Genomic DNA, 13,057 nt, shown 5'->3' with positions numbered 1-13,057 from the left:
TAGGTCTCCAAGTCAAGCCCCTTCGGACGGCTGGCAGAGCATCGCGAAGGGGTGCTGCACAGCGGACACAATTTTCTATAGGGTCTGGGCGGTAGATAGTTCAGGCTTTATGAACCATATGTCTCACAACTACTCAACTTGGCCATTGTAGTACAAAAGCAGCCATACTGGGGTGGAGGGGATCATCTGTGTTCCAGTAAAACTTTATAAAAACAGGTGTGGAGGGGCATTTGGCCCTGGGGCAGGTAGTTTGAGACCACTGCTGTAGCCCATCACGGAGGAAGAAGCTCCCTTAAGTTTCTTCCCTTAAGCACCCATCTCATACAAGGCAAATTAGGCTGCACCTTGCCCATGGACCGACATCGTGGGACTCTGAGCCTCTGTGGGAAATGCAGAATCTCGGGCCGCACCCCAGCCAGACCAGCCAACAAAATCTGCATTTTAAGATTGAAAATGATGAGCCCTGGACAGTTTTGCTCAGCAGTTAGAGCATCGGCCCCGGGACCAAAGTGTTGTGGGTTCGATTCCAGTAAAGGGCACGTACCTCCATTGTAGTTCAGTCCCCAGCCCTGGTTAGGGTCGTGCAGGAGGCAACCAGTCTCTCTCACATCAACGTTTCTCTCTCCCTCCCTCCCACTTTGTCTGAAGATAAATGGAAAAATATCCTCCTTGGGTGAGGATTAAAAAAGAGAAAGAATTAAAATGATGATCATATGCACATTAAAGTTTTAAGGCAAAGAAGGGCATGACGATTTGTAGTTTGAGACAGATCTCTCTGGCTGTCGTTTGGGGAGTGGACAGAGGGGACAGAGACAGCAGGAGGCAGTGAGAACCGAGAGGCAGAAGGGCCCACACCAGAGCAGGGTGGAGAGTAGCAGAGGAACAAGATCACAGGAGTATGCCACCGGCAAAATGAAGAGCACCTGTCACCCATGAGTGTGTCCTGTCAGGAGAGGTCGGATTTCACGACTTTCAGCGGCTCAGCCCCTGAATCAGGAGGAGCCTCCTAGAAGAAAGGCGTGGGAGCCACCTCACCTCTTCTAGCCTCAGTTTCTCATCTGTGTTATGGAGATAATAACAGTCTCTGCCTCAGTGGGTGATTGTGAGGATTGATTAGGTTCCTGTGTTTAGCACTGTGGCCGGCACACATAGGTCTAGGTTTCTCAATCTCAGTATTTTCTGTCCATCCATCTATCCACCCATCTTTCTATCTTTTACCTTTCTTTCTTTCTTTTTTTTAAATCAAACCTTATCACCAAGAGACCAGGGCTTCTCAACCTTGGCACTACTGACATTTTGGACCAGATAATTCTCCATTGTGGGGGTTGTCCTGCAGGAATTTTAGCAGCATCCCTGGACTCTATACAGTAGATACTAGTAATACCCCAGCAACAACACTCTAGACATTGTCACGTCTTCCCTGGGGTGCAAAATGATCCCAATTCAAGAACCACGAATCTGGATGTTCCCTGTCTATTGTCACTGGGCAGAGCTGGAGGGGGTGCGGTGACGTTCACAGTAACTTACAGCATGAATTCTGAAGCGACACACCTAGGTTCAAATCCTAGGCTCTGCCATTTACGAGCTGGGGCAGTAGGAGAGTTCACTCGAGGCAAATCCCTTGTCCTCAGTTTCCTTGTCTGTAAAATGGGGCTAATAATGGCCCCTTCTTCATAAGGTTGTAGGAGGGAAAGGAGTTAACAAAGAAACGCACTTGGAACTCTGGCTGCACATAGTAAGGTTAATATGTCTTTTATTGGTATGGGGGTATTTTTCTCTTCTTTCTCTTTCCACTCGCAGAGGATGGCAAACTAGACCGTGACCATCCACCCTCAGCCCTCGTTGGGGACCAGCTGAGGGCAAACGCAGCCCCTGGTGTGGGGAAAGGGTGAGGTCTGCACTGGAAATGGTCTCTGGCCACGTCAGGGTGTGAAAGGCAATTGCCAGGTCTGCCCCGGATGAAACCAAGCTCGGCTCAGCAGAAAAGTGCGCCGATATTCCTGGCTGGACTAGAAATCCACCCAAAAAAAGCCTTTGAGAGGGGAGATGTGTTTGGCTGGGTTGTTTGCCATGTAAAACTATCTGCCTGCGTCTTGTCTTGTGACAGCAGCGAAAGTCTCTAAGGCCAGGAAATTATTTTTGATGTGGAGGGGAAAAATGGATTTAGCAGTTCCAGCCAGCAGTTGGTTTCTGGATGCTTTGTGCAACCTTGCAAATTTATTGTTTTCCAAATTGCGTGAAGCCAAGGAGTTTCCAAGGAGATGCCTGGCTCAGCGCAGCGTCACCAGCTCAGGAAGTGAGAAGGCAGCTTGGAATCTTTTCTCTGGTCAAATGGTGGAAGGTTTTCAAGTGCAACCAAGCCCGGGAACAAGGAGAATGAGGAGGAGAGGGGTGCATTGGAGGGACCTCACCTAGAATTCAGTCCCACTCAGTGAGCACTCTTGACTTTGGGGGCCACACCTTCTTTGGGGCTGCCCTGTGCCTTGTAGTGTTTAGCAGCATCCCTGGCCTCTACCCACTATCTGTAGCACTACCCCCTCCCCCACCACCACCACCACCGAGCTGTGACAACCAAAATGTCTCAAATGCCACTGAGGAGTAAATTCACCCTGAGTGAGGACTCCTCTGGAAGACAGATGCTGCATAAGCCCTTCTCCCAGCTGTTTCTGTCTTAGAAGGGGCCAGCTGCCTCTAAACAGTGCAGGCCAGTACAAATCTCAGCTGCTTAGAGGCTGCCTGGGGTTAGGGGTCCTGAAAATCCTGGAGGGGGCTAGAAACGGGTGGGAGCTCCGTGCTGGATAAGAGATAACACGTGTATGAGCCTGTGAAAATTCATGGTAATCCACTATCGGGCCTTGGAGGGTCTCCTTCTTAACACATCACAATTGTAAACTGTGCATCTACTTATGTTTTAAAACCAGCCTTGGTCACTAAAACATAACCCCCCTGAGGGCAGACACTCTTGTCCCATTGATGTACTAAGTAAATACCTGCTTCGGGGCAGGAGGGAGGAGATTAACAAGCATCTGTTGCATGGCTCCACCTGGGAGACACACCTGGTGGACTGGTTAAAACTCAGATGGCTGGGCCCAGAGCTTCTTTTTATTTTCTTTTTAATCCTCACCCGAGGATATTTTCCATTTATCTTCAGATAGAGTGGGGTGGTGTGAGGGAGGGAGATCAATGTGAGAGAGACACATCGATTGGTTGCCTCCTGCATGACCCCAACCAGGGCCAGGGACAGAACCGCAACCGAGTGCGTGCCCTTGATCGGAATCGAACCCCAGACTCTTTGGTCCACAGGCTGACGCTCTAACCACTGAGACAAACCGGCCAGGGCCAGGGTTTCTGATTCAGCAGGTCTGGGATGAAGCTTGAGAATTTGCATTTCTAACAAGTCCCCAGGCGACCCTGCCCGTTACTGGTCCAAGGACCACTCAGCATGAGAGAACCACTAGTCTGAACTCTGGACCTCTGGCTCTCACTCTTGGCTGGCAGAGTTCAAAGGTTGGATGCCCAGGCCACACCCCAGCCAATGAAATCAGAATCCCTAGAGACCGTGCTGTGCCGCCAAGCCTCAGACCTGCTCAGCTGTAGCTTCTCACAATCCTTACAGCCGGTGGGAGCATTCCTCCCTCACAGATGCAGAAACTAGGATCCAGAGCTTTTTCAGCATCCCTTAGCCGTACCAAAATCCAACCCTGCTCTTCTGCTTCCCGACTCCCTGATCTTTCAGTCATTTTGTTTGGACTCCCCTTGCCCCGCCCCCACTTCAGCAGGTTATAAATCAGACCATGGTTTTTTACCATCTTTAAAGCTAATATTCATCGGGCACTTACAAGGTGACTGTGGCTGCTGCCCTTATTCTGACAGCAAGTATTGGTCTATCATTATTACTCCCATTTGAAAGAGGGGGAAACTGAGGCACAGAGGTGGGGCAACCTGACCTTGGCCAGGTAGCCAGGAAGTGCTAGAGCCAGAAGTGAACCCAGCAGTCTGCACTGCAGTGTGGGGCTCCGGGATGGGGGTGGAGAAGGTGGAGAGGAAAGGGGAATCTGGAGCAGGATGAGGCAGCGCGGGCGGAAGCCGGGAGAGTAGGCAAGGCTGGGCAGCAGGTCCCACGCAGACAAGCAACCGAGGCCCCAAAGGCGGACTAGTCACTTAGATGAAGTCAGAAGACTGCTGGGACATACCTACACGCAGGAGATGCTCAGGCAACCCTCTGCCTTGTCCAGGCTGCGTCTTAGATTCTTCTTGTCTCCGCAATAACCAATTCCAATGATTGTCCCGCCCAGGGCGTCCAGCCAAAGCATGTGATGGGTTAATGAAAACTGTAGAGCGCCGTAGGAAGAGGGAAGTAATAGCTTCCTTGAGTCTCAGTGGTGTACACAAAATGAGCTCAATTCAGCCTCATGTGTACTGCCCCCCACTCCCACCTGTGCCATGCTGACCCTTGCTCCTTCTCCCACCCCTCCTGTCTGGTCCCTCTGACTTCCTGCATGTTTTGGCTGCCTTCCCAGCTCTGGCCCTTGGCTCCGTTTCCCTGAGCCCAGCAGCTCCTCTCCCATTTGGCACAGGGTCACTGTGGGCAGACAGTGGTGATGCGCCACACTCCTCTGAGCTCTCCTGAACACCCTCATGCTGGGTGTCCCCACCCACATACTGCCCAGGTACCCCGATGAGACCTGAGCCCATGCGACACTGGAGAGCCTTTGATTCCTCCGGGCACTCAGGTGAGCATCAGGCGGAGACCTACCCCATAAGTCCCCGGGGCTTTTTCTGAGAGTTAACTTGCCAAACCCACATACCATCTATACACTTACTTAATATTTTTCTTCAAATCAACTCCTTTTTCAGCCTTTGACAAATGTATTTGAAATGGAATGTTTATATGGAAGTGGCTAGTCTCCCTTGCCTTTAATAGAGTCCCATAACAATAGACAAAATGGGGAAAAGAAGTTTATTCTAAGTAGGTTCTGTTGTCTTTCAAAGTCTCAGGGCCTGCCTGGGGCTTGATGCCTTGCTGTTAGAAAGGAAGATGCAAATGAAAGAGAGTGGTAATCGACCAATTGGATCAGTCAGTCTTGGTCCTGGACACTGTCTGAAGGAAAACGTCTTAAGAGAACTTTCTCACAAGATACAGTGGTGTTAAGGCCTGGCCCCTGCCCTTCCTCACCAGACTGCCCACAGGGGCACAGGGGCTCCACTTCCCCTCGGCTGAGCCAGCGTTAGAAACGAGCCAGTCAGTAGCTTGGCTGTGGCACGGGTGCTGGAAGGGATCCGGCTGCTTGCAAAGCACAAAAGCATTTCCCACTGCACAATGGGATCCAGACCTCCTTGGACAAATAGAGGGGCTGGCAGCAGGCACTGGGGCCCCCTGATGGCGCAGGCCGGCCTCGGGCCCTCGCCCTCAGACACCACACCGTCCTGCCCGGGCCCCGCCTCCCAGGGCAGGCTCGATTCTGCTGGTGTTAATGACCACTTGGAAGTCAAAACCCCAAAGAAACTTCAGCGTAAGAGCAAAGCCTTTCAAGGTTAAAACTCATAGCGCCTCTGTGTTCTGTGAGACTCTTCCCCTGCCTGGCTGCTAGCACACCTCCGCTCTCCTGCGTTCCCGCGGATGCGCAGAGCAGAACGGCCCGCGCGCGAGCCTGCTGGAACCAGGCGAGGTGCAGAGGAGTGGGCTGCGGGGGAGGTGGGGGCGACTGAGGCACGCTGGAGAGCCGGGGCCCTGGCCACAGAGATGCAGTGGCCACTCCCCGCTTCCTGCTGCTCCCCTGCAGCACGGTAGGCTCGGAGCTGCGGGAGCCCAGGCTGGTGCGAGGTAGCTGATCCATGTTTCTCTCTCCTCTCTCTCTCTCTCAACTCAATTAAAAAAAAAAAAAAGTTGCTAGAGCTACCGATTTTTCAAGAGATTCTGGAACTCTGTACGCAAATGTTCATAGCAGCCCCAAACTGGCAACAGCCCTCGTGTCTATCAGCGGGTGAAAGGAGAGACAAGGGTGGTATGTGGGCACCAGGCATACTAGGACATATCCATACAATGCACACTCCTGGGCAATAAGGCGCAAACTAGGAATCCCACTGTGCTCAGTGAAGGACGACAAAGTTTTTAAAAGTGCATAGGATATTTCTCCCTTTACATAAAATTCTAGAAAATACAAGCCAGCCTATAGTGACAGTCGATCAGGGCTGTGTGGGAATGGGGAGGGGGGTGGACAGGAGGGAGGGGTTACAGAGGGACACAAAGAAGCCTTTCCTTTGTTCACGGCTTTGATTGAGGTGGCGACCTCATGACAAAAAATGTCAAAACTCCTCAAACTGCACACTCGAAATAAATACACACATCCAGTTATGGGTCACGTAGAAATAAAGCTGTTAAGAGAAAAATGTGAGGAGCCGAATAATACGGGGACTCCTCTTACCCTCTGATTAAACCGCTCCGTCAACCTGGCCCGGGAAGTCACCGCGCAGCGTGCATTTCGCGAGGCGCTCCAGTCGCCCAGGTGAGCGGTGCTGAGAAATCCTCGTCACCACAGTGGTGCAGACCGGCCTGGCCACGGAAGATGGGGACCCACAGACATCACCCAGAGAGAGCCTGTTGTCTGCACTCTCCAGCTAAACTCTCAAGGTTTTCTGAAGAATCTAAAGTCATTGAATTTTTTTTCTCGGTAAATCTACTTGGCCTACTCAAGGATCGAACGCCCTCGTATCAAACGGCCAGCTAATCGGTTGGCAGCATCAAAAGCAAACAGAGCAGTTAGGAGACCACAGCAAGAATCCGGGCAAGAGGTGGTGGAGGCCCAGGCGGGGGCGGGGCAGAGGAGCGAGTGAGAAGTGATGACATTCTGAGAGTAGAACCAGTCACATTTGCTGATGGAATGGATGCAGAATGGGAGATGGAGCGGCATCTACGTGGACTCCAAGGTTTGGGAATGAGCACCTGGAAGTCCCTGGAAGCCCCTGGGATCTCCTGGAAGCATCTGGAAGTCAGAGCCACTGACTGAGGTGAGAGGGCTCCAAGTGGGGCGGTGGAGGGTGAAAGCCAGCTCCTCCTGTTGGCTGCCTGTGACTACAGAGCCTACAGAGCCTACAGAGCCTACAGAGCCTGTGGGGAGCTGTCGAGAGGAAGCAGAGAAATCCAGCTCATGTGATACTCTGACAACCTGATCCAGGCTGCACTCCTGGCTTATCCTGACCAGCCCTCCCCCCCTCCCCAGCTAATCACGGCATTTGCTCCAACCACGTTAACAACCAAGATGGGAAAATGAGATTTGACTCAAGGGCACACATTGCGCAGGGTGGGCAGGAACCCCAGAGGGGCGTCAGCATCTGCACAAATTGGGCACCATCTGCCTGATGGGGAGGCTGGTCTGACCCCGTGCGGGAGGAATGACTGGCTCGGCTTGGAAGCTTGGAAGCAAAATGCAATTAGAGAAAATCTGATGAGAATTAGATGACCCAGGCTTGCCTTTTGGAAGGATTTGGTTCTCCTGATATTCCGAGTCTGGAAGGGAGCAAGAAAGAGGGAGGAGGAGGGTGAGGGAGGGAGAGAAGGGAAGGGGACAGCTGGTTACCCAGATGTTCCTCAAAGCCAAAGCACTCTACAACCTACAGTCTGGCTGCTTCCTACCACCCAGCTCAAATGCAGGTTCCCAGGCCCAGGCCCAGACCTGCTCAAAGAATCTGCATTTTGATGTAACCCCTAGGTGGTACTGGCGATTACTGCACACAGTAATGTTTGAGACACTCAGCCCTACAGCTTTTTCTAAGCGTCAAGCTTTCACCGACCATCCTTAACATTTTTGCCATATCCCCTCTCACCACTAGTAACATGATTAACAATCTTTTCTTCAAATAAATTCATTTTTTTAAAAGCTTTAAATGTCTTTATTTAAAAGTAACACTTTATATCACTACCATCAATGGACAATCAGCATCATTTGCCATAAGTGGAAATCACCATAAAAATGCATGAAACAGCCCCTTTCAGTGTGGCTCAATGGTTGAGCGTCGACCCATGCACCAAGAGGTCACAGGTTCAATTCCTGGTCGGGGCACATGCCCAGGTTGTGGGCCTGATCCCCAGTGGGGGCATGTAGGAGGTGGCCAATTGATGTTCTCTCTCATCGATGTTTCTATCTCTCTCTCCCTTCCTCTCTAAAATTAATAATGAAAAAAAATGTTTTTAATGCATGAAACAAGATGGAAGTAAAACCATGTTGTTTCAACTCTGGCTGGATACCGCTGCCTGCCCAAGGTTCTTTTTTTTTTTTTTTTTTTTATCCTCACCAGAGGACATTTTTCCATTTTTTTACTCAGATAGAGCGGGAAGGACAGAGAGGAAGAGAGAGAAACATCGATGTGAAAGGGACACATCAAGTGGCCGCCACCCACACGACCCAACCAGGGCCGGGGACAAACTGCAGCCAAGGTACATGTCCTTAGTGGGAACCGAACCCGGGTCTCTATGGACCGCAGGCTGACGCTCTAACCGCTGAGCCAAACCGGCCAGGGCGTGCCCAAGGTTCTTAACCTGAGGTCCACACTCTGTTCCCAAGGGAAATCAGCTGGTGGTAAAGAGGGCAGGGAGACATTCCAGCATCCGATCAAGACCTTCCTCTTGAGATCATCACAGGGAATGACAAAAGATTGAAGGGATAACTTTCTCCTGTGTGTCAATGATATTAATGTGTGATATATCACAATGATACAATGTGTCCATGTAACATACCTGCTATCCTTTCCCCCCTCAGAATCCAGCTCCTACAACTTCAGAATAAATGCTGTTCTACGGCAGTGTCCCTACGCCCTTATCTCCTCCAAAGTCCTTGCATCTTTCCCCCACTCCGAGTCCTTCCTCTGAAAGGCACATTCAACGGGGTAACTAGATGCAAATGGGGTCTTATGCTAATATGGAGATCCTCCAGGACCCTGGCTCTCAGGAGGGATCAGTTCTCAAAGGCAGCCTCCTACTTGGTGATCAGCTGCTTCCGCCCAGAGACGTCACCAGCCTCTCTTCTAGCAGTGGTCAACATGACCAAGAGATACCCCAAAGTGCAAGGACAAAGTACAAGGATGAGGACCCACGACAAGTTGTAAGGTTTGGGGTGTGGCCTTGGGGATGGAATCCCAGGATCACAGTGAACAGCTAAGGCTGTCTATGCACCCCCAGACCACTGGGGGATTCAATGTCTGCATGGGATGCTGTGTAGACCTGGTCTTTCAAAGTGGATCCTCATGACCACTTGGGCAATAATTTAATTCCTTTGAAGCACAGGTGAGGATGGGGGTCTCTTGCCAAGGGGAATCAAGCCAAGCTCAACAATGAACAGTTACAATTTTAAAGGGAGCGTTTCAAATCCTCCAGCTGATGCAAACTGTTGAAAGGTGAAATGGTTGTTATATATTTATCTTCATTACATCAGACTCCTTCTTGTACTATCTTAGAAAAGCCAAAGGCAAGTCCTTGGTCAGGCAGTGCTTTAGGAGTGTCGTGTGGGGTTTGGTGCATTTCAAATGGGTACTGGCTTATTTTCAAAGCAGCTGGGGATTATATAACAACTATTAATAAAAATTCATGTGGTTGCAAAATGTCTCTGATCAGCAGTGATGAGGCTATTAGTAATAATCCAAAACCTCTCTGAAGAAATTTGGAAAAAGAAAAAGATCCTTTTTTTTCCCATTGATAATAATAGTAATACTTGTTACCTTTAAAAAAATATTTTTGTCTTTATTGATTTTAGAGAGAAAGGAATGGAGAGGGAGAGAGAGATAGAAACATCAATGAGAGAGAACATCGATTGGCCGCCTCCTGCATGACCCCTACTGGGGATTCAGCCCACAACCTGGGCATGTGCCCTGACCGGGAATCGAACCGGCAACCTCTTGGTGCATGGGTTGACGCTCAACCACTGAGCCGCACTGGCCGGGCATACTTGTTACTTTTTTATTGAGTGTTTACCATGTGCCAAGTACTGTTCTATAAGCTCCACAGAGATCCACTCATTATTCCCCACAATAATGACATCTGGTGGGAATTCTTACTCTGTTTCACAGTTGAGCCACCAAGACCCACCAAAGGAGCCTTCCCAAGCCATCCCCAGGCCTCAGACTTCATGCCATAACATGACAAGGAAACGGATTAGATCCACCACATGAAATGCTCATAAGAAGAAAACACTTGCGCAACAGCTGAAAGGTGGAAGCAGTCCAAGTGTCCGTCGATGGATGGATAAATACACAAACTGTGGTCTATACATTCAGTGGACACTATTAGTATTCAGCCTTACAAAAAGGAAATGCTGACACAGAATACAACATGAGTGACACGCGAAAACACTGTACTAAGTGAAAAAAGCCAGTCACAAAAGGACAGATACGGCATGACGCCACTTAAATGAAGTACCTAGAGTGATCAGATTCATGGAGACAGAAAGAGAAAGTTGGTTGCCAGGGACTGGGGAAGGAGGAATGGGGACTATCGTTTAAAATAAAGCATATTTTAAAAAACGAATAAATAAAATAAAAGGCATAGTGCTGAAACACAGAGTTCTTTCAGTTGGGGAAGATGAATAAAAGTTGTGGAGATGGATGGTGGTGATGGGTGCACATGTGAAGGAACTTAACATACTGAACTGGACTCTTAAGAATGGCTGCGATGGACTAAACGTTTGTCTCCCCAAATTCACACATTGCAACCTAATCCCCATTGTCATAGTACTAAGAGGTGGGGTCATTGAGGGGTGAGTAGTCCTCAGTAGACTTATGAATGGGATCAGTGACCTTATGAGAGACACCCCTCGGAGTGCCCTGCCTGTGAGGGTGCAGGAGGAAGACAAGTCTGTGAACCAAGAAGCAGGTGTTCGCCAGACTCCAAATCAGCCGGCACCTCGATCCTGCACTTCCCAGCCTTCATCACTGCGAGAAACAAATTTCTGTTGTTTATAAGCCACCAGGTGGATAGTCTTTTTGTTGTAGTAGCCCAATGGGCTAGGACAATGGTAATTTTTTATGTGTGTTTCACCACAATATAAAAATGATTTTTTTTCCCTACAAAAAAGAGAAAGACAGAACTGGGATGTTTGAAATTAAAAACATTCACTCATTCATGCATCATACTTTTTAAAATATCCGTTTAAAACTCGTCATTGCAATTCCTTTCATTCCTCGCACAACGATCTAAAGGGTCTACGGTGTGCCAGGCAGTGGGCTAAGCGCTGGGCACCGCGTCCAGCAGGCTCTCTAAATTCACGTGGAGCAGGGAGGGCAAATTCCACGCAGAGAAGATTCCCCAGGGGCGTGACACAGCATGACACACCAGAACAAGGGAGCAGGGAGGGGGCAATCGTGTGGGAGGGGCAGGAGATATGACAGTAAGACAGTCCCTCCTAGTCCGCAGATTCAAAAAGCACCCCACCCCTTAAGAGGTCACCAGTTTGTTTCCTGGTCAGGGCACATGCCCAGATTGTGGGCCAACTCCCCAGAGGAGGACATGCAGGAGGCAGCCAGTCGAAGTTCTCTCTCATCGATGTTTCTATCTCTCTCTCCCTCTCCCTTCCTCTCTTTCTAAAAATAATAAAATTTCAAAAGCACCCCACCCCTCAACACAGGGTCCTGATGCTGCTGAAGCTGTGAATGTCAAAAGGTCACATTTTCAAAGATGCTGATGTGAGCAGAGTAGACCTGCTCAGACTTGGTACCTGGGGCTCAGATATCCACCCCGGGCCCCGGGGGCCATCAGCAGCCTTTGGGTGCTGTGGTGACAGCCATGCCAAGCTCCAAGCTCCCACATCCAGAGAGCAAGGAAGATTTACCATGAGATGCTCGAGGAAGCTCACAGCCCTGGCCCGCTCTGGGCTGGACACACTCATGGACTGCGGGACAGGTGGGACCATTTCAGCAGCAGCGGCAGGTGGACAGCTTGGCCAGATGCTGACGAGGCCACGGCGGAAGGTGAGGGTATGGCAGAGGGACAGCGGTCCTCAGGCGGATCCCAGTTACTGACCTTAGCCAGCTGCACCTGCAGCTTGTTCTTCACATCCATCACCTCAGAGATGCGGCCGTTGAAAGCCAGGTTGGTGTCGGTGAACTGCTTCCACATCTGGTTCGACAGGGTCTCCAAGAGGTTCTTGGCCTCCTCCTGCAGCCGGATGGAGTTGGCCCGCATGTTCTGCGAGTGCCTGATGTTGTCGTTGCTGAACTTGGCCCAGGTCTCGGGCACCGAGATCCTGCAAGAGGCATAGGGTGAATTTAGCACAGGTGAGGATCGGGGGGCGTGGCAGGCCTTGGGGACCTCTGAACCCAGGGTTGCTCAGCTCGGCACTCCTGCCATGTGGTCAGGGATCGTGGAGGGAGAGCCGTCCTGTGCACTGTAAGATGTTGAGCAGCCTCCCTGGCCCTACCCACCAGATGCCAGCAGCACTGCCTCTCCAGTATGACAACCAAACATGTCTTCAGACATGGCCAATGTCCCTTGGGGTAGGAGGCACAAGGGCCCCCAGTTGGGAACCACTGGGCCAATCCAACCCCCTCATTTTACAGGGGAGGCCACTGCAGCCTAGAAAGGGCAGCTGCTGGCCTTGGTGAGTTATAGGAGAGGAGAAATTCCCGGGGAAGGTTCTTCCCCCAACAGTTCCTCCACCACCACCTGAGACACAGAGACAGAAGCACCATGCTGGCTGCCGGGTCCCTTCCATCCTGGGATGTGCACGGAGCCATACTACTTGCACCGACTTATCTGTTCAGCAAATGTTCTTTGAACACCTGCCTCATGCCGAGCCTTGCTCTAGGCACTTGGGATAGGGCAGAAAGGAGAACAGCGACACCCCTGACCGCAGGGCGATACATTTCCCGGGGAGGGAGACAGACAATAAAGAAAGATGTTTACACATGGTGTTACATGCTATGAAGGAATTTAAGATCAGGATGTTGAAAGAGACAAATGGAGGGGGGCCATTGTGTGTCAGGGTTGTGGAAGGAAATACATGGAATTTATGCTCTGAGAGCGCTGAGGTGCTCATGGATTAGCAATTGCCCAAGTTGTCACCACCCCAGC

The 13,057-nt window shown here is 50.5% G+C and overlaps 1 protein-coding gene across 1 annotated transcript in view; it reads right to left on the bottom strand.

Annotated features, from left to right (window-relative positions):
* TEKT5 (tektin 5) overlaps positions 1-13,057 on the bottom strand; it is a 35,913-nt gene that overhangs the window by 9,956 nt on the left and 12,900 nt on the right. The window contains exon 5 of the mRNA XM_036280644.1: positions 12,008-12,230. Coding sequence (XP_036136537.1) covers positions 12,008-12,230 — 223 coding nt within the window. The remainder of the gene's footprint in view (positions 1-12,007; positions 12,231-13,057) is intronic.

Source organism: Molossus molossus, unplaced genomic scaffold, assembly GCF_014108415.1.
Source record: "Molossus molossus isolate mMolMol1 unplaced genomic scaffold, mMolMol1.p scaffold_m16_p_3, whole genome shotgun sequence".
NCBI lineage: Eukaryota > Metazoa > Chordata > Mammalia > Chiroptera > Molossidae > Molossus > Molossus molossus.
Note: the sequence above shows the minus strand (reverse complement) of the source record. Positions and strands in the feature narration are given on the sequence as shown.